General features: G+C 36.5%; 3 protein-coding genes across 5 annotated transcripts; 1 reads left to right on the top strand and 2 right to left on the bottom strand.

Annotated features, from left to right (window-relative positions):
* Nucleotides 1–833: 833 nt before the first annotated feature.
* On the bottom strand, nt 834–2070 carry LOC111013097 (putative transcription factor At3g04930). The gene has a single exon (XM_022287471.2). The coding sequence runs from the start codon at nt 2068–2070 to the stop codon at nt 916–918; it is 1155 nt and encodes a 384-aa protein (XP_022143163.1). The 3' UTR covers nt 834–915.
* Nucleotides 2046–5973, top strand: LOC148209933 (Rubredoxin-like superfamily protein). 2 transcript variants are annotated; one of them, XM_088127235.1, is made up of 3 exons: nt 2046–2192; nt 3350–4189; nt 5384–5973. In XM_088127235.1, the coding sequence occupies exon 2, from the start codon at nt 3586–3588 to the stop codon at nt 4171–4173; it is 588 nt and encodes a 195-aa protein (XP_087983361.1). In that variant the 5' UTR covers nt 2046–2192; nt 3350–3585; the 3' UTR covers nt 4174–4189; nt 5384–5973. The 2 variants fall into 2 exon arrangements, with proteins under 2 accessions (XP_087983361.1, XP_087983360.1); XM_088127234.1 differs by lacking the exon at nt 5384–5973 and having other exon boundaries at nt 2052–2192; nt 3350–4406.
* On the bottom strand, nt 4922–19487 carry XRN4 (exoribonuclease 4). 2 transcript variants are annotated; one of them, XM_022287469.2, is made up of 22 exons: nt 19143–19487; nt 17908–18010; nt 17752–17828; nt 17476–17667; nt 17177–17296; nt 16993–17055; nt 16751–16894; nt 16499–16663; nt 16262–16339; nt 14727–14813; nt 13648–13728; nt 10472–10567; nt 9665–9735; nt 9290–9418; nt 8820–8896; nt 8695–8735; nt 8461–8535; nt 7535–7686; nt 7328–7432; nt 7166–7241; nt 6887–6969; nt 4922–6201 (listed from the first exon to the last, which is right to left on the bottom strand). In XM_022287469.2, exons 1-22 carry the CDS (start codon nt 19347–19349, stop codon nt 5544–5546), a joined length of 2880 nt encoding a protein of 959 aa, XP_022143161.1. In that variant the 5' UTR covers nt 19350–19487; the 3' UTR covers nt 4922–5543. The 2 variants fall into 2 exon arrangements, with proteins under 2 accessions (XP_022143161.1, XP_022143162.1); XM_022287470.2 differs by lacking the exons at nt 17752–17828; nt 17908–18010; nt 19143–19487 and having other exon boundaries at nt 4998–6201; nt 17177–17351; nt 17476–17614.
* Between the last annotated feature and the right edge of the window lie 1412 nt (nt 19488–20899).

Genomic DNA, 20899 nt, shown 5'->3' with positions numbered 1-20899 from the left:
GTAAAATCTTATTTATATTTTTGTAAAATGTTATTTTGTAAAAATACTATAAAAAGGAATATACATATTTTTATATATATCATAAGGTATAAAATTTTGGAGTCGTGTTGATAGATCGTTCTTGAACTTTGAATTTTGTAATTAATATGTTCCTGACCTATCAGCAATTTCTTAAATATATGAATTTATTAACCACGAAAATTGTGTCATAGTAAAAAATACATGATTCCTATATATTTTTAACTTTTGTTCATTTTAATTTTGATATTATCTAAATATTTACTTTGGTCTCTATAATTTTTTAAAAGGGATTATTTTGATTATCTCATTTTCATTTTTACCTCATTTATTTGGATTAAAATTTTAGTACATATTTCACACGCTAAATTTCTTGAAATGTAATCATAAATTTGTATTACGTTTCTATTAATTTTATATAAAATTCGTTTCTAAAATTGTAACTTTTTAGACTGAATAAAAGTCAAAAGTACCTTAAATAAAATAAATATTTTAGATAAATAAACTAAAATAGCATTTTAAATTCTATATATATAGATATATACAGCATTAGTAAAAAGTAAAAACTACGATTATATATAAATTAATGAAAAGTAAAAACTACATCATATTTTTCTAAATATTAGGTTCAATTTGTATAATGAAAATTGACTTAGATGCTTCCAAACTTATTAAGTAAAAGTTAATCAAGTTCTTAATTCAAGCGGTATAAAATGAGATATCGAATCGTTTTTCTTTTGTTTATTTGTCGAGAAAAATTATAATATTAACTTTGGAATGATGGTATGTTATAGCTCAATCATATTATCAAAGTTTAAAGTTTATGGTTAAAATGTATAAAAAAAAAGTTTAAGGTTAAAAGATTAAATTAAGTTAGTATTAATATTGAATATTAGATTAATTATCATCTTGAAGCTTATTTTTACTCTCTTCTTCCTTTGATCTCAACTCCTTCAATGAAGCCCTAATTTCTTCCTGCACCAATTCCAACCTTTTCAAATAAACCTCCATCTCCATCGCCTGCTGCTTCCTCCACCTCTCATCCGCCGCCTCTCCGCCGCCGTAACTCGGAATCCTTCCGGCGAGACCAATCGGCGGCCATCTGTTACTCATCAACTCCTTGAAAAGCGGCGTCAGGCATGCCCTCGCCACTTCCTCAACCAATCCTGAAATTTTTCCGATATCGTCGGTTGTACTGCTCGGCCTCATCGGAATCTCGATCGAATTGCTCGCCTCGCCGGAGAGAAACGCCGTGCGGCGCCGTTTTGTCGATTGCTGGAGATCGTCGCGCTCTTCGGATTCATCTTCGGGATCCTCTCTCTTCACCTTGATGTTGATATAATTGGGGCTAATGTCTGCGAGGACTTCGTCGAGAATGCTATCTTCCGCCGGCGTTTGCTTTTTGCCGGAGCTACGGCCCCAAATTTTTCGCGAAATGTCGAAGGTCGATCGGTCGTGGAGACTTCTGAAGGACGGTTTCTCGCCGGAATCGATCTTGCTCGAAGTGATTTGGTACTTTCTTTTCAATCTCCGGAGCTTATCGATTAATTGATTCTTATCGCAACAGAGCTGAATTTTGGGCTTGATTTTGCGATAGAACGCCGCGGCATCCTGTTGCTGGAGGCGATGGCCAGAGATTCGATTATCCGACGAGAATTCGAGAAAACCGCGCAAGAGCTCAATTTCGTCCTCATTGGTCCAGATATTTGTTCTCCGTTGAGGACGTCGCTCCTGGATGCGGGCGGCCGGAATAGCGACGGTGACGACATTGTTTGGGGCATTGGCGGGGATGACGATGGCGGTCGGAATGTGATCCTCGATCGGAGAGAAGCTGTTGGTTTTAGATTGACGTAAATCTGCGGCGTCGGTCTCGTCGTCTGAAACGGCGGCGTTTTGTTCGTCGATTTCTGGATCTTGCCGTAAATAATCGGCATGGTCTCCGTCATCGTTGAGCGGTGTTCCGGGTTCATCGGAGAGTTGGGTATTTTGGTCTTCTTCCATGGACGAAGAAGAAGAAGAAGAGAAAATCCAACCAGAAAGTGGCCATGTCATTGTCTTTCTTGATCTCACAAATGGAGAATTTGGGTTTAATTTCTCTGCCTTTTGAGTAAACTGGCTTTCGTCTTTGCAATTTGCCGAAGAACCTTGACCTGGTCTTCCGCCTGATTTCAGAGGTAACAAATCTCTCTCTCTCTCTCTCTCTCTCTCTCTCTCTCTCTCTCTCTCTCTCTCTCTCTCGGATTGGGGTTTTGGGATTGAGAATACAAATTGAAGGATGTGAATAATTCTATATTTACTGATCACAAATGGTTTGGGTTTGGTATCTTACAAGTGTTTAATTTTTGTTTCTTGTTTTTCCTTCTTTTCTCTCTGTTGAAATTTGACACAGAAAATTGTAACTACTGAAGAACCTCTTGATCAAAATGTATATATACAATACAATGTTTGTTGTCTATTTTTCATCATCACAAATTTCTTTTCCTTGATTGGAATATACTGTTGCCTTCCTATTGTTAGCGCAAACTACTTTTGTAGGGGACTACTTTAGATTTCCGAGATCCCGAAATGTTTGGCTCATAGTTTTACTAATAAATCTATGTTTATGAAGCACAATATCATTTAATATGAGTTTGTGTATAGAATGTGTGTAATAAATTTTTTTCAGTACAATTAGTGGGGTGGAGGATTCAAACTCACATTTTGATCAGAAATTTGACATAATTGGGAGAAGCTCATCCGAAACTCGAGCTAGAAACGCCTCATTTCGTTTCGTTCCCGTTCTTCATTTCCTTCTTCTTGAATCCAAGGGAGACTTCTCATATTTTGAATCTTTCTGCGGTGTGCTCTGTTTACTATTCTTTCGTACTCTCTTCTCTTTACCACGCCATAGTTCAGCGAAGCGTGAGCGGGCGCGGAGAAGGAAAGGCCAAACATTCAGGCCTAACGGGAATGAGCAACGACGAAATGACAAGATGAGGTGCTCCGGGCACCCCCATTTAGAAAGAAGGGTCGAAGGTTTTAAATTTGTGTCAATTAATTCTGAGTTCACGTGAGCAAAATGTTGGTAATAAATTTTAGTTTGTATAACATGGTTTGATATAATTCTGACGTTCACTTGTGACCTAGACATGTTTGACCTAGACATGTTTGCACATTAGCAGTAGCACGACATAATTCAATTCTCTCAAATTCCAACTAGAGTTAACAAATATAGTTTTAATTTCTTAACCTAGTTACATACATTTAATTCGGAATCAAACACTCTTAATTAAGATATTTGGATCTTTGTGGAGAATAATTGTCAATTTGACATTCCTATTCATATGGGTAGATGATTGGGCTTTCCAAGGATGATGATGGGCCAAAGTAAAACCCAAAAACAAAGCCCAATTCAACACTCCCCATCTCCTCCTTCCCCACCTTATCCTCCTCCTCCTCCTCCCACACAGAACCATCAGCATATACCATGGATCCTTCTGATTCTTCCTCCTAAATTTCCCTTTTCTTTCCACGCTCAAAAATAAAAATAAAAAACCCATCTCTGATTTCTAGCTCAACAGTTCATCCATGGCGGCTTATGCCTCTGCAAGACCCACTCTCTCCTTCCACCTCTCCCAACCTTCCCTTCCAATCCCCAGGCTCAACTTCAAACCCCCCACCGCCGCCGCCACCCCCGCCGCCATCGCGCCATTGCAGAGATCGGCGGCGGCGAGGCCCAGCTCCCTCTTCGCCCTCAACTCCATTGACGTCTCTAAAGAAGACAAGCCCACGTCCCACGAGCCAAATCCGCCGGCGGAAGAGGCGGCGGAGAAGTTCGACCCGCGGCGGCTGGAGGAGAAATTTGCAGTGCTGAACACAGGGATTTATGAGTGCAGGTCCTGTGGGCATAAATTCGACGAGGCGGTCGGAGACCCGTCGTATCCGATAGCGCCGGGGCTGCCGTTCGAGCAGCTGCCGGAGGATTGGCGGTGCCCGACGTGCGGGGCGGCGAAGAGCTTCTTTGAGAGTAAGAGTGTGGAGATTGCTGGGTTTGCACAGAATCAGCAGTATGGACTTGGAGGGAACGCTTTGACTTCTGGGCAGAAGGCTGTGCTTATATATGGAAGTTTGTTGTTCTTCTTTGCTCTGTTTCTCTCTGGCTATTTCTTGCAATGATGAATCAGCCAATCAGGTATGAAACTCTTCAATCTTTTTTCTTTTTTTTTTTTTTGGGTAATTTGTGTATTCGAAGTGTATTTCTTCTGCTGACACACATAAAAGTGATGAGAAATCAGGTGGATTGAGTAATTGAAAAGGAGTTTTGTGTATTTTAGCTTGGACTCAATCCAAATGTTATTGGATTTTTGGTGTTGATAAAATAAGAAGAATAAATCATAGTGTTTGAATTATATTGAAAGTTCACCATGAACCTTCTTGTTTGTTCATATTCCTAAAGTAAAAAGAAAAAGAAAACAAAAGAAAGAATCCTTTCCCTGGTAATGTTATGTAATTACCAATGCTGAAGTTCATTGTTCTACCAGAAAGACTTTGCATGTCTCATCAGCCTTGGTATACATAAAAAATTGAATAATATTTAAGTGTTGATCAGTGTTGATCAATCACTGGCCATCGTTAAAATTTGACCGAGTGTCTTTTAAAATTTTTATTTTTCAAAAATTTAAAGAGCTGACAAATTTTAAGAGTAAACATAAAGTCGGCATCCAAATATTGTTTAAAACAATTTTACCTAATTTCTATAAATTTGTCGACTCACTAGATGAATTAGGCCATCTAAGAGCAAAAAATAATTTTAATTTTTCCTCCAAATTTGTAAGGGGGATCGATAATGATTAACTAATTCCTCTAAATTTCTGTTAACTCATTCTGCTAAATCGTTAAATCACATGGGCGAAGTATCAAGTACTTGTACCAAGAGAGGGATATATATAAGAGACTCAATTCTCCAATAAGCATTTGTACACTGAATAACTTGAGGCGGATATCGAAACGAACCAAATGCTCCAATAAGCACCAAAATAAAATGTGATCAAAGGTACGAGTTTGTCTAATCCCTTGCCTTGCCTCTTTGGCCATGTTTTTTTGCTTTGAAAAAAAAATAAAAGATACATAGATAACCTGTGAACTATTCTTATCTTCTGTGCTCTGATATCAACATCTCTACTCTACAATTCCTCTTCAAAACCCCAAACTAAGTTGGACAAATTTCTAGAGGTAAACCTTGTAGATTACACTACAGTTATGCACGATTCATTGGTACAATATGCACAAAATTCATTAAATGTTCTTACCCCTTTTTTGGCTTGAATCTGTTCTTGCACAAATAACATGTCGTGCTCAGCCGCTAAAAAGGAACTTCTGTGATTAGAATTCAAGAAGCGACTCCACCAAATGGATGATCAGCTCGCATGACTTGCCTCGAAATACCTGTTAGGGTGTGCCTCTCTCAAGTCCCTCGTTAGGTGCAAGTTGTGGAATGCTAAAAATGCTTTTCATATTTGGGGTGACTTAACAAGAACAATCAACGATTACTGCTTGCTTCCGGAACCTGACCCACTCTGGCCTGCCGGAGTCTTCGCCAGATAAACTTGTTTCATTTGCTTCTCATCCTGTTGTCTTGCATTAATCATACTTACATTTGGAGCTCTATTGATCCATTTGTGAGGTGGTGAAGGAAGAGCGTCAGTAGCCAGGACAAAATTTTGTTGGTTTGCTGCTGAATTTCCAATGCTCGGCATCTTCAGCAACGCCACTGGAGGAAGGCTGGGAGTTAACACGTCAGCAGACCGATTCTTCACACTCTCTTCAATTGTCAAAGCGGACATTCCAGTCCTCACGTTGTTGTATCGTTCCTGATGCTGTACTTTATCGTTTGCTCTGAAACTTTGCCTGTCGCCTGGCATATTGTTTGATGAGTGGGGATATCTTGGCCTAGCCGATACACCATAGTTATTATTATGGTGCCCATAGTTATAATTCGGCTCTTCACCGTACCCAGTTTCGTAACCTGCAGGTCCAACCTGTCGTGGTCTAGAAAACATAACATGACCCGGCAAATTCCGAGAATAGGGTTGTTCAAACATTCCCGACGATGAGCCATTAAGTTTGATATTAAGAGTGTTCTTTACAAGACGATGAGCTGCTTCTCCCAATAGAGGACCAGCTATAGCTCCAGGTACTTGAGGCCTGTAAAAAGAGATGCATTTTAAAAAAAATACAACTAATCGTCCCAGAAGTTGAAATGTTCATTAAAAAGGTTCAAGCATCCTGATTGAACTCAAACAACTAGAAATATATATATATTAAAATATAAAAGATAGAACTACAAGGACTACCAAGTATTTCAAGGTACCTCCCCTCTCTTGAGTAATCTTACACAAGCCTAAACCATACCAAACAATTGTCTTTTTGCAATCCTTTCCCACTAACCCTATTTATAACAAATCTCCATTTCTCCAACTTCTCTAACTGATTACTAGTATACTCTTTAATGCGCTAGCAATATTCCTAATTATATCCTAATAGCATTCATATCACATCTACCACATCTAGGGCCTTAGTAGAAGGTATAATTGTGTCAACAAGCTTGAAAACTATCTCAGGTGGATTTTCTAAAATATGTTAAGAAATTTAAACTGTGTAGAGTTGTCTTGATCACATTACTTCTAGGGCCTTAGTAGAAGATATAAATTTATAATTGTGTCAACAAGCTTGAAAACCATCTCAGGTGGATTTTCTAAAATATGTTAAGAAATTTAAATTGTGTAGCATTGTCTTGATCACATTACCTCTTAAAAGCTTTGGTCGTTTATACAGTAAAGGTGAGGCAAAGTTAGTAACACTATCTAAACTAAGGAAATAGCAATATCACCTTTCTCTGCCATGATAGCGCCGGGAACTATTGTCTTCGTGCCATAATGTCGGGAACGGTTTGATATCCACGGGACTTACAACCTGCAAAAACAACAAAGCATCAAATTATAGGCAAATTTCAAATGCTTATATAGCTGATTTAGTGGCAAGGAAATGATCATTACACGGGCATCCTAAAAACTTCTGTATTGAATTCATGTATCTTTTTCACATTTGTTTCAGATATATAATACTAAAAAGAAATTCAATGAGAAGCTAGGACTCGTATCGGACGCACCTTTTTGGGCATGACTACGCCCTTTGGAGGTTTGGGGATGTGTTTGTGATTCTGAGGATTAAGATATGTAACATTTCTACAATAAAAAGAATGTGTGAGTGAGAGAGAGAGAGAGAGAGGCCCTTATCAGTCTCAGTATATCAAAGTGGAAAAGGGACTTACACGACTTGATTACACTGGATATCAGGAAAACCGTTGATTGGTGATGGGACAACATTATGGAATACATTTCTCTCACACAACCAGAGGAATCCATTCATCCCACCACTGCAAAATGCACACAACAAAAAAGGGATTAAGAATCAAATTGAGCACGAACAGGGATATATCGGGAATTTGATTGAATATGTAATGTGAAACTAAACCTACCTGACATTAGTGTCAATCGCCCAACAAGTTCTTTCAGGTGGAGGTAGTTGACAAGTAACTTGGAAATAAGAGAAAATCTGTGCAGACAATGGATGGGTACAATGTGTATAAAGCAGATCAAGCATCACACTATTCCGATTCTTCTCTTCTTCCTGCATCCAAATTGCAGATTAGTAATCTAAGCATTCAAATTAAATTGAGAACACGAGAAAGTAACTTTTATCTTCTTCACAAACTAGATCAAAATGTGGTTTGATTAGAATATGAAAATAGAAGCTACTCAGAAACTAAAATTATGAACCACTTCACTACACGTCATAGAGTCATCGAACCTGAGAATTGCTAGCTTATGAATCAGAAGAAAAATATCAAAAGAATCGAGTTTCAGAAAGATATTTGATGATCAACTGACGCTCACAAAATATTTTTAAAATACAAAACCAGAAACTTGAGTCAGAAACAGATAGTCGAAAAGAGTAGCCTAAAGAACACAGGACAAGCGTCCAGGCAGAGTGAAACAAAAAACCTCCAGCCTAAAATAATAAGAAAAGTAGGAAAATTACAAAAATATTTATGTTATACACTCCAATTAGAAACTATAATGACACTGGCTATCTAAAAAGTTTCCGACACCACAAAATATTTTGAAGAACTTGTTTACCACCCCCAAAGGGAAAAGAGTTTGTACAGCAATCAATAAATGAAAATAAATATATCCGACGTGTTAGTTTAGCACCGTATAACAAATGGCTCTCTCCACTCATAAAACTCAACAAGAATTTCACCATCACTAGTTTCGAAAGGCCTAACAACCAAAATTTATTTAATAATTTTCACTTCCTAATTGAAAAGTTGATTGTCATGTAGTTGAGTTATGGCCCTTTTAATTAACTTAATAATTATAAGGCTAATAGTATGTTAATCACCGTTAAAGAGCCTTCAAGTCTCCTAGTTTGAGCAAGCAACTTTCTCTCATCAATGAAAGGCAATTTGGCAACACCCTGGATTTCACAAGGGAAAAAGATTCGATGGTTTTCATCAGTTTAGCAAATATCAAGATAGATTCTTGAATAAATAACAGCTCAGAATATTAGAAATGATAATAATAAATAAATAAGTTTAAGCTTATAGCTCAATAAAAGTGCAAAAAACTTAAGTACCTGCCATTGAAAACGCTTGCCATTCATGTCAATCTCAAAATCTATTCACAGAAAACAAATACCATTTAAGAAAGAAAAATTACAAGAAAACAATTATTTAAAAAAAACGCCGATTAAGTGGTTACCAGAAGGATAAAATTCAAGGATAGGAGATGATGGATCTGTCATCAACTTTCTGTATTTCTCAGGTAGAGCACTCGAACTGTAAGCATATAAGCAATAAGCATAATGCAAATGAAGACAGTTGATAAGTTAAACTACACAGATATATGTAGAAGATATGCTGGAAAAAATAGAGAATCTTTAGAGACAATATTAGAACAGGAGAGTGTGGGCTTTAGCTAGGTTTCTGACTTCTAATCAGTCTATGGGGAGAGTATTCTAATATACTCCTTTTTTTATTAGCGTCAAGTGGAGAAAATTTTGGCAACTTCAGTCTTTTGTTGGCTTAATCCTTGAACTTTTCAAGGTTTCAATGAAAAGTTCTTTTCGTTTCTTGTAAACAAAAGTCAGAAAATGGTTTCATCTTTAATAAGCAATATATAACTTCAAAAAAACTAGCAGGCTAAAAGGCACAAAATTAAAAAGAAAAAACCTTGCAGCTGGTAGAGTTCCCATCAGTTGATCAAAAGGTTTAAATGGCTCTCCAATGAAAAAGGTTATCTCCAAATCAGCCAAGTTTTTTAGGTCAGAGGCAAAAGGCGAATAATGATAAGGATAATACCTGAATCAAAGAAACAAGTTTCAAAACAACATGAGTACTGCCCATTGCCATACAACAAAATACACAGATACCAAACAGCTAATAGGCCATCATTTTTAATCTAATGACGGCTTTCATTCAAGACTCGAAAACAAATATGTAGCTAGGACATTGCATGCATATCCTCCGAAAATTATTTGACAGTTACTTTAAAACCAAAAGTAGATATGGCTCTCCCAATTGTCAAAATAAGCAAATGAAATTTACCACTGCCAAGAGCAAACTCCTGAATAGTAATATCGACAGACCCAACATAAACCCTCCACATATTTCAGGACCTGCACAAAATATAAATCCATTTGTTCATCAACACTACGTAGGGGATTAATTGCATATACTTGTTAAAAATATTGATGAAGAAAATTTTTCTGCATCCAAATTCAATAATAGTTGCCAATTTTTTATGGATTAAAGAGCATTGCAAGTTCCAAATCCAATAAGTGCGCATCAAGCACACAGAAGCAAAATTGAACGTTTAATACAGACTCGCCACAAGAGTATTGGGAAAATAGGGGACTGAAAGCATTTATCTAACCATTCCTAAACCAAAAATTAATGCACCTCGTTTCTCTTCCCCATGGTACATATTCTTAGGACAATTCTGCCAACTTCAAAAGTTTTTCTTTCTGCTACTTCACATTTTACATCCAACATTATAACAATATCGCACACCTTATGCTCAGAAATCACAACTTCTTTTATTTTATTTTTATGAAATTCATAACAAGAGATTATTCGATGATCCTAAAATAATTCATACTTAGATAAGAAGCTAGTTAAATATCTAGAATATTCATGTAATGGGTCCAAGCGGTTCAAACCCATAATCACAATTTTTTCCCCACGCGTTAAAGTTTGGGGAATAGCAAAAATTCAAAGATGTGTGGAATTTAAATTTTGGATATATGGATGGATGATATATTATATACAGACAGAGAGAGTGACCCACTGAGAAGTATATCCTCCAATAAATAGACAAAAAAATAGTAATAACAGCACAAGCAATGGGCTTACCACATCTTGTTTTATTTCAGCGATATGTTCTGGACTTGAAGCATTGAACTTCTCAGCATAATACCTCCCCTTGTAGCCAGGCTCCCCCAACTTAATCTGAAAGAATGGCAAAAAATCCAAGACCTACATTTAGACATCTATCAAAATATGTGAATTTTTTGCTTTTATTTTTCTTTGGATAGATTCATTGATGGAAATACAGAAGGGAGGGAAATCGAAACATCCCAAAGCCAAGAGATTAATTCCAATTAGCCAAAAGGCCATTTAAGCTATAGTTTCTAAAATTAGAGGAAAGGCATTTACACCAATTAAGAGCTTGTATAGAAACGGACTGATTCATAGAATCGTTAGGAATTTGTTATTCAAAGTCCAATTGTTCCTTTAGATCTGGAGGGACCATGAAAGCACTCTAAAATGCTGTAACTATAGAATTTTGTACTCTTTCTTGAAGGGATTAGCAATGGAAGGTAGTAAAAGACTGCAAATATCCACAGCGGTCTAAACATAATACGGAATTCCTATCAAATTGATAGGACTATTCTGTAATATTTGATTTATCAAGGAACTAGTACCAATAACTAAGAAAACACTAGGCCTACTCTTAGTTATTTATTGTGCTCCGCTTATTCCAAACTCATGGGTGCTAATTTCATTAAAATTCTAGAACTTTTTCCCATTTTAAACATAACTAAAACTAAACTTATATATCACATGACCAGTATAAATCATTATTTATTTTAAGAGAAACCAAGCTTTTGAGAGAAATAAAAGAATATACAAAGGCATACAAAAGAACCAGCCCAACAAAAGAAGGACCGCCTAAAGAAAGGGCCTCCAATTCAAATAATAACACCTAACAGATAATTACAAAAAAAAAAAAAAAAAAACTTAGAAAACGGCACCGGGAAGTATTAAATCTAATAAACTCCAAAACATACTCCATGGATCTCTCAATCCCCATAAGATACTATTGTTTCTCCCCACAAAATAGCAAAACAAGGAGCCTCCCACAAAAACCTTCCCTAATCTCAAAAAGGAGGGAACAACAAAACCACCTCTACCTAGTACTCACTACTCAGTACTCAGTAGTACTCAATAATCCTACGAGCCCAAGACACCCCAAACAGCTGAAAGAAACTACCCCAAATATTATGAGGGAGACTGGCAGCGCCATAAAAATGTGGTCAATATCTTTTGAGGCACTTCTGATTGCGGCCCCAAAAAGAAGGAAAAGCTTCTTTGAATACAATCCAAGACTCCAAGTGTTGACTTTCCCTGTAATAAGACCAACCACACAAAAAAAAAAAATATATATATATATATATATATATATTTATATATATCTTTTTTGGAATTTTGAACTTCCAAAGCGAGGAAACCAATGAGGCAAAAAGGTGGCGGAGAGAGGTAGAACTCAACAGGTGAAAAGGGAGGAAAAAAAAAAAGAGCCACAGGAAAACCATGTGGACGAGCTAGGGAACATACCCTGAGAAACCTCTCCCGACAAAAAGGAACACCCTTAGCAGAAGAAGCAAGGCAGCAACCTCCAAAGTCCCCCTCCCTGTACATGAAGGGACGACTGAGACCCAAGGAAATAAAAACCAACTCCCCTTGATGCCAAAAAAGAGGCCACTGATGCAACATCATGTCGAGGTACACGGGGGAATAAAAGGCAAAGTGGTTTATCACCTGCCCAGTGGTCCTTCCAAAAATAGGTATTGGATCCAATCCATCCAAAAAAAACATCTCAAGAACTAGGAGAATAATGGAAAGACCCAAAAAATAGCCTTCCAGAGATGGTTAGCACAAACCTTAAGCCCACAGGTAAGACCCAGTCAAAAGGAAAGGATGCAGCCATACTTGCTCACGATAATCCTCTGCCACAAGGCACTAGGCTCTTGAAAGAACTGCCACAATCATGGCCAACAAAACCTCATTTAAGTCTCAAATGACCAATGCCCAATCCCCCTAGGCCCTACCTCCGAAGGCCTAGATATGGTTTCCCGATTGACTAAGTGAGCACCTCATCCACTCCCTCAGGAGATCTCTAATAATTTTCTCCAAGCTCTTACTCAGAGGCATCGAGATTTTAAAAGGGACAATACCTCTTTAAACGACCTAAATAAGCACAAGTCTCCCTCATTTAGAGAAAAATGTTTTTTTCCACCAAGAGAAACTTTTGAATCTTTTCCAACACAAGCCCCCAAAAGGCAACACTCTTAAGATTATGTCCCATAGGAAGCCCTAGATAAGAAGATGAGAAATCATGCACTTCACACCCTACTAAGGAAGCCCAAGAGAGTTTACCGTGAAGGCAAAAGACTTCCGAGTTCATCGTATAATATTTTAAAACATAATTTATACATTAGTTGGTTTTGTAGATAAGACATAAATAATACGTTAGTAAGACCAAAAAGATCCCAGTCATCCGATATATTATTGAATTTACCTATCTGCCAATTCTAGTAATCGTAATGTTACAAAGTTGGAATTTTCCAGCCATGTGTCTACAAATTTGAGATTTCTAACTCCAAATCTTCAAGAAGTCACAGTGGGAACAGAAATTGATATACATTATAGACCTTCCTTAATGTAAAGGCAAAAGACATCAGAGTTCACTGTATAATAACTAGTGGTAAGAGTTTAATTGGTTTCTGTTTGGCAATCTCAATAGCCTTTCTTTTGAGGATGACAAATATAAGTCTTGTAAGGACAGGAAATCCCCCAATAAACCTTGGAAAAAGTCTTATTAGAACCCTTCTGCAATAGCTCACAATCTAAGCAAGCCAGAAGGAATCTTCAGTACAAGCTACTAAGGTTGTATCCCTACTCATGCTACTAATCACATTATTACCAATTACCATTGATCTCCTCAATTAACAAGAATCTTCAAGCTTTACAAACAATATTGAGAGTTCAAAGAATATCAAAAAATAAAAAAAATAAAAAAAAAAAAGACAAAACCCTTAACAAGAATCTTTAAATGCTAGTAATCACATTATTATCACAATTTTGCTTCCAAAGCAAAATACATAGAAAAGTCTGGTAAGGAATTTTATATAGTCACACAATATAAATAACTTCCAGACAAAAAGAACAACCCCATTAAATAATGAAAGAGGAAAAATTATATCATTAAATCCAAAGCCAATAAGAATCAAAAAGCTATTTGACACCTTGTCAACAGTTGAAAATGGGGGTACAACACCATTCTCTCTTCTTGCTCTACCTCTCATTTCTTCATTGTTCTCTTGTGCCTGCTGACCAGCATTTTGTATTAGAAACTTTTCATCTATTCATACCAATACATTGAATATATAAATAACGAGAGATCAAAGCATGGAAAGATACACATGTTGGACAAAGACACAACATTAATACATTAAGATGCAAGTCTAAAAGGAAATAATGACACAAAAGGTGCAGTGTAAGGTTCATTAAAAATATATATCTTTCTATGAGAATATGAAGAAGTGCCCATCTACGTTCTCATTTGTATTTGCATTTATGAACAAAATTTAAATAAAAAAAAAGAATGCTAGCTAGGTTGATCGAAAATAAATTATGATGATGATGAAGAGGTAGTAACAAAATTGTTTACAATTGAAAGCCCAAAGAGTTTCCAAATACATTCAACCCATACGTGAAACAACAAGTTGCTCTTCTTCCCCCCACCCCATATTACACACACAATATATTTCTTTTCCTTTTTGGCTCACGTGTGAGGTAATTTGCAAAGGTTATCCAAGGGACCAAGTAGACGATGTTAGACATCTAAGACAAATGCATCATACAACCAGGTGGACAAAACCAACGGGTGAGTTTGTAAGTTCTTGGTTATGCTAATAGATATGTTTCTTCTTTCTCCATCCTTTTTGTACCTTCCTTTTAATGATCAAATGAAATTTGGTCTCATACACATTAAAAAATGTAATTCTATAACGTAGACTCTATTATCTCCATGTCTCCCATTAAAACTCCTGATAATGCCCTCCTTCCAAATCCCACAAGATCTCTACCTCCAAGCCAATAAATCCTTGTTCTCATGTTTGATGGCTAACTTGAGGAGCTAACTATAATTATAGTCAAGCATCAAAATTAAAGGAAATAAACATACTGTTTGTCTATTCTAACTAAACAAAGGAAAACAAATAATTGAATAAAATAAACAAGTAAATAAGAGGAAAAATGCTTTGAAATGATCAATTGATTGAGAGATGAAAATTAACAGGAAGAACAAGAGAAGGCACAAGACCTGCTGAATTCGAGCTCTTTTTTGAAAGATTTGGTCTTCATGTACAGCTACAGATTGGATAAAATGTTCCACTTTATCTAACATGACCTAGTTATATCGCAGCCAAAAAAATTATTCAGAAAAAGAACTTATTATAAGGAAAAGACTTCACAGGAGAAAATAATAGTAAGAAAATAACAGGAAAGATTTCCAAAATGCATTAACCCTAACAATCAATTTGCATGCATGGAACTTCAGTTGTTGCCCCCCTTCACTTTACTCCTTAGCATCAAAGAAAAAAGAGCAAGCAACTTAAAATTCTCCTCTTCAAGAATTTCTTTTTTTTTTCTTTTTGACAAGAGAGATATAACATATCTTTTTTTTCAGGGGCAACCGCCTGACCCTACAACATTTGGTGCCGGGAAACAAGACATGTAACATATCATAAATCAAAAAAGGAGGAATACACAGAAATGACATCTCCTCCTGAGGCCTCAAAAAGGGAATTCTGTAAAAGAACAATCCATGTTATTATAACACTAATAGAAAACAAAGAAAAAGGTTTGTGGAGTTCGGCCCAAAAGGAGTAAGTGCATTGTACAACCTTCCGATGATTGTATAGTAGGTTGGTTCAGGTTGAACCTCTTTTTTATAGGTTGTCTTTTTGTACGCCCTTTCATATTCTTTCATCTTCCTCAATGAAAGCTTGGTTTCCACCCAAAAAAAACCCTTCCAATGATTACAAAAAATCTCTACCAGTCCTTTTGATTGTTTCTTTCTATCCAAACTGCCAAAAATATAACCCTTTTAGCACTATCCCAAATAATTCTAGATTTTCCATTTGCCACCAACCCCAAAGTATAACCCTTGACATCAAGTGGGTTCTCTATCATTGATGGAGGACTTTTTACAACTCTCATCCCCTTTTCATTTTTCAAATATTAAAACCTTGAAATCACCCACAGGAATGCAGTGAATGCTATTTTTAAAGATGTGGAAACCCATTAGAATACAATAACTATTTGTGATGCACAAGTAATAAAAGATGCAATCCTACCCGCAGGATGCAAATAAAAGTGAAAGACCCCATGTAAGGAAAACAGGGGAGTGAAATAGACATCTTTTGCAAGGAATAAACCAATGTCTTGCATTAATTAAATGGTTGAGAAGAAATAATATGGTTGAAAGATTGGATATACTTTTCCATCTTAATTATTATGTAGGCACGTAAGATAATACTCTTACATTAGTCAACAACGAGGAAATGGTAGGTTATGTCAACCCAAAACAATGGCATGTTATAAATTAACTAACTGAGAAAAAATAGCAACATAATTGAATCTACTCTTCAGTTCCAATGCATTGCATATCAGATTTGAACTTTGGCTCTGGAAATTACACATGATTTACACATTAAAGCAAGAGAAAGGCTTTAAAGTAGGAAAAAAGGGTAGACATATGTTAGAAATGGGCAATATGGTCGGATGAAATCCTACTTCCAGAGTAAAAATGCCAGCAAAAAATGAACAAGTTCGTAAAATATAAAAGACCATTACCTCACCCGCCTCAGTAAGATAACCACCCATAGAAGGAAACTCCCTTCTATATATGTGCATCAGCAGATTAATAGCACCCTGAACCAGAAAAGTGTGTTTGGCATAATGTTACTGTAAAAGATAAAATAACGGAAAATAGGTAGCACATATAAGGCCATGAAAGCACTTCATATTTTTGTGCATTTAGGAAACAAAGAAATAAAGGTATGCTCCTACTAAACAATTAGATGTCCTTACCTCTCTTATCTCCAAGGTTGGCATATGTGGAAGAAAGTCATTGCCAACAAAGAAACACAAAAACACAAAATCATCCACTATCCGCTCAAAATCAACCTCAAAAGGTGGATTTGGAATGTCCAATTCGTACTCCAAGTATTCTCGTAAAACCCAAATGTTGAGAAACTGCATAAAAGTTCGTCATTTAAGATACAGCAAGATGAGCTAAATAGGATGAGCTTAAAAATTTCAAAACATTATAATGTCTCCCACCTGATATTTCTTCTTATGAATTGGAGTTTCATCTGCTGCATTCCAATCTTCAGGTCCATCAGGCTTTCCACGACACTCAGCTGCAAAATGACCAACTTGGCCACAATTGTAACATTTCTCCTGTTGCCCAGGTAGCATAATTACCTGCACAACTAATGGGTGTATTAAGTAATGATCAATTCAGTACAGGAGATCGGTTAGAAGTTAGAAGTACATAACCACTCATAAGACAGTTAACTGACCTCTCTTAGAATCGAAAAGTGGACCTCGTGTGTTGCTAGACTGAGCATAATCAGATCTGCATCCTGAAATTAATATGCAAAGACATAATTGAGTTCAAAATTAAATGATCGAGGAATTATAAAATAATAACTCTTTATGTGCATGTAGCCAAGACTATGAAAAGCTACAATGGAAGAGACTCACCAGACCGTACAGACAATGTCGAGTATTTGGATCAAAACCAGGTAAATTGCGTTGTAGCCGGATGTATGACATAATTTTGTGTTCTCCCTCACCAGGAACATTCGAATCAGATAGAATAACCTTCAAATAATCATCCAATGCATCCCCATAAATAAACATAGAGAGACAAAGTATCCTGAAAGACAGAGGTATAAAAGGTGGAAGATACAGAAAGGATTACTCCACCAATAAGGAATTATCCAATCTTTAAAACGATTGAAGAAGAAAAAATGAGGTGTACAAAAATATTCCAATCAGACCTTTGTAAACCTCCATCCTGGGTTGTGATTCAATCTTGACTGTGCATAATACTGAAGCGCTACTGAAAGCACTGCCATAAATTGAGTTCCTGGAGTGATAACATTAGAGTCACATGTTTCAGGCTTTTCCTTAGGCAACAAGCTTTGCCCCTCAGCTTCAAACTCTTTTCTCAATCTTTCTTCTTCAGCTTCCTAACACATGCAGAGCGAAAAATAATTAAGATTCTTTCACTAGTCATAAACATATATGATAGATGGACATATGAACAGTCTCACGGCCTCAGCAGCATCTTTTGCAGCTCTGAACCGCCGAGAGCGTTGCTGGTTCATTTTAGCTCTAGGTGCAACGCCATCTGCCAAATTCTAAATTTATCAAAACGAACCTTGTATAAATTGAACAATAATACTCCAAAAATCTAGCAAATTCCATACCAATTGCCATGTAAAGAACCTTTCTTGGCCTAACCAATGAGAAGAGATGGTCAATGTAATCGAAAATGGATTTGAATACAACATCATAAGTAGCAGGCGGAGGCTGCACATGTAAATTAAGCACAAATTATCAGCAACACATTCAAACAATTCTTAAAGAAAAAAGACGTTGGTCATCTCCCATGGAGTTGTTCGTTTTCTCAGGCCTTATATTTTTTTAATTTACAAGCTGCATAATAAAGATGGTTGTTCTATCGTGGAGGAGGTTCCCCTAAACCCTTTATCTTTCCAAGCTAAGGCACCATGCTTGCTTCTTTACTATTTTGCGGGAATATTCCTGGAGAGGAAGGGTAGAATTTTTAGAGCTGCGAGGTTCCAGGAAAGAGGTGCGGGCTAACGTTAGGTTGAACACTTCTTTGTGGGCGTCGATTTCCAAACCGTTTTGTAATTATTAGTTAGGTTTTATTCTTTTAGATTTTAGTTCGTTCATGCATAGTTAGAGTTGGGACTCCTTTTGAGGGCTGGTTTTTTGGTATGTTCTTATATTTTTTTCAATTTTCTTTCATGTTTCTAGATCAAAGCTTAGTTTTCTTTTTTCTTTTTTTTCTTTTTTTAACATTTCTTAAAGCAAAGAAACTCTAAGATGGAGCCCAATTTGGAAGCTTCGGCATTCCTACTGCAACAAATCAAAAACCACAAACCACGTAACTTCATAATTCTTTACATTGTCTTCGCCATTTGGAAAGCAAACATAGAAGAAGCATCAATTCAAATTTAACCATACCATTGTTCACATGCCTCATACTCCAACTGATTACTTAAACAGCATTTCGACATGCACTGGTAAATTTTCAGTGCCGAATCACATTTTCTTGGCTTTGTGAAATAAACCAACGCCGAAAACAACGATACACATTATCTATCAACTCATTAGATAATTTCCCACGCGACCCAGCACATATTAGGCTTTAGCGCATTGAATTCTCCTTCTTAACCTCTAAATTTCGCTAAGCCCCATTAAACTCTCCGCTATTCTGTCAATACTCCTCTAATACATACCCAAACACACATACACCATCATCAAATCTCAAATTCCATTGCTACTTTCCCATAAGAAACTCAAGCTCGGCCTTACAATGTAGTGAAAACACTCATTTCCCCTTCAAACCAATCACAAATTCGCAATTACAAACTCAAAACTAAAGCCATCACAAAGGAGAACGAGAACTTGATACCTTGCCTTCGGGATGAAAGCATGGATGAATTATGCCATTCATATCCAAGTACAAGTTGTCAAACTCCATGCCGTTAGGGTTGGGCTTGGAGACATCGATCGGCAGGAGGACGCCATTGGGGCCCTCGACTGGCTCTTCCTCCACCACATCGGCAATCGAGCGAGGGTATCGGTCGGCGAGCCACCGGTAGAAGGCTGGCACACCCATAGCCTCTGGAGCTCCGGCGAGTAAGTTCAGAGAGAGGGAGGGCGTTTCGAGATCTGCAAAAGCTCGTGCCGCCAAGTTGAGTGTACGGACCGAAAGTGCTGCGGGCAGAGAAAAAGACGAAAATCGGGTAATCGGGGTGTGTTTGGAAACGAGGATGGTTATGTCCTTATCGTGGAAAAGTAACTCCATTCTCCCAGGCCCTCTTTACTTCAATATTATTTCATTCTCATCACTAATTCTAAAAACTACTCGATTTCGCTCGGTTTTTTTTTTTATGTTTTTTCTATGAAATTCAAATAATTATCTATTACTTGATTAACAAAAAAGGATCGTAATTGAGTCAAACTGGTTCAAAACAGTGAAATCTATCAAAATTCTCGTAGTACATCTTTCTCTCAGGAACATACAGATAAGATGAAGATCTTGCTCGTACACGATATATTTGTTGTAATCCCTCCCCTTGATCTTTCTTTTTGGGTCATATTGAGCTTAATGGTAGTCGTGGACTTGTGTGTGAAGTCGAGAGTTGTATGTTCAAATGAGTCTAAAGTCACCCATTTGTAGAGTTTTGTATCAATTATATCACTAATGTAGTGTTATGATTATCTTAATCTATTCATGGTTAAGAGTTTTATAGTTTGATTCGACGTATCAATATTGTAACAAAAATCATATTATTGATGTTTGTGTTCAAATCAACTAAACCAACGTTGTTGCTTTATTTTGTTAGGTTTTTTCTTTTAGGTCTATATCAAATTTGTTTCTCTTTTTTTTTTTTAATATGGAGTATGGAGAATTAAAACTATGATAGTGATGCCCTTTTAGCTCTGTAGTTATGTTCACTAGTTCCACGACCAATATGAGATGTCAATAACTAAAATGACAAACTAATTACTAATTACTAATAAATGAAATGTTTTTATTATTTTATTATATTTAGTTGTCATCATGCTACCACCCAAAAATTTGAGAAGTTAAGCATCAATGTAACACATATGTTTTGTCAAATAATGGTAATAAGTATAACCATCAACCACCTCAAATTTCAATAAATTTAATCTCTTACCTTCTTGTTAACGATATAAATGATTTACAAGCTTCAATTAAATAATACGTTGATATGATGTCAAATAATTTGTACGTCCCTAGCTTGATCGGGTTGGAAAATCTCAGACTTGATCGAATATGGGGTCAAACTAGAGATTAAATATGAGTCTCCAACGGGGACAGTGAAGGGTTTCACTACCCACCCCGATAGGTGCATTTTTTTTTTTCTCAATACCGATTTTTAAAATATATGCATGTGTCCATCAAATGAAATCAAGTAAACCCTCCTCCAATTTTAAAGCCCAAGCCCAGCCCAATATTAAAAGCAATAATAATAATAATCCTAACTCTAATCTTTTGAGCTATCCCCTTCATTATCTTATTATGAGTCTTATCTCATTCATCCTATTATTCTTCTCTCCTAACTTCCACTCTAATTCATTATTTTTACGTGCCATCCTCCGCTGTTACTTTTTTTTTTTTTTTTTTGCTGGTTATCTCAT

This window comes from Momordica charantia, assembly GCF_013281855.1.
Source record: "Momordica charantia cultivar OHB3-1 chromosome 8 unlocalized genomic scaffold, Mcharantia_2.0 BLBB01000008.1, whole genome shotgun sequence".
Taxonomy (NCBI): Eukaryota; Viridiplantae; Streptophyta; class Magnoliopsida; order Cucurbitales; family Cucurbitaceae; genus Momordica; species Momordica charantia.
This window is presented reverse-complemented; position numbering and strand designations above follow the sequence as displayed.

Coding starts and splice junctions, on each gene's coding strand:
- XRN4 (XM_022287469.2), bottom strand. CDS start 19,349: ATGGGTGTGCCAGCCTTCTACCGGTGGCTCGCCGACCGATACCCTCGC. Junction 10,568..13,647: donor CATTTTCAACTGTTGACAAG/GTGTCAAATAGC, acceptor CCATTCTTTCAG/ATTAAGTTGGGGGAGCCTGG. Junction 6,970..7,165: donor GCGTAGTCATGCCCAAAAAG/GTGCGTCCGATA, acceptor TTGTTTTTGCAG/GTTGTAAGTCCCGTGGATAT.
- LOC148209933 (XM_088127235.1), top strand. CDS start 3,586: ATGGCGGCTTATGCCTCTGCAAGACCCACTCTCTCCTTCCACCTCTCC.
- LOC111013097 (XM_022287471.2), bottom strand. CDS start 2,070: ATGACATGGCCACTTTCTGGTTGGATTTTCTCTTCTTCTTCTTCTTCG.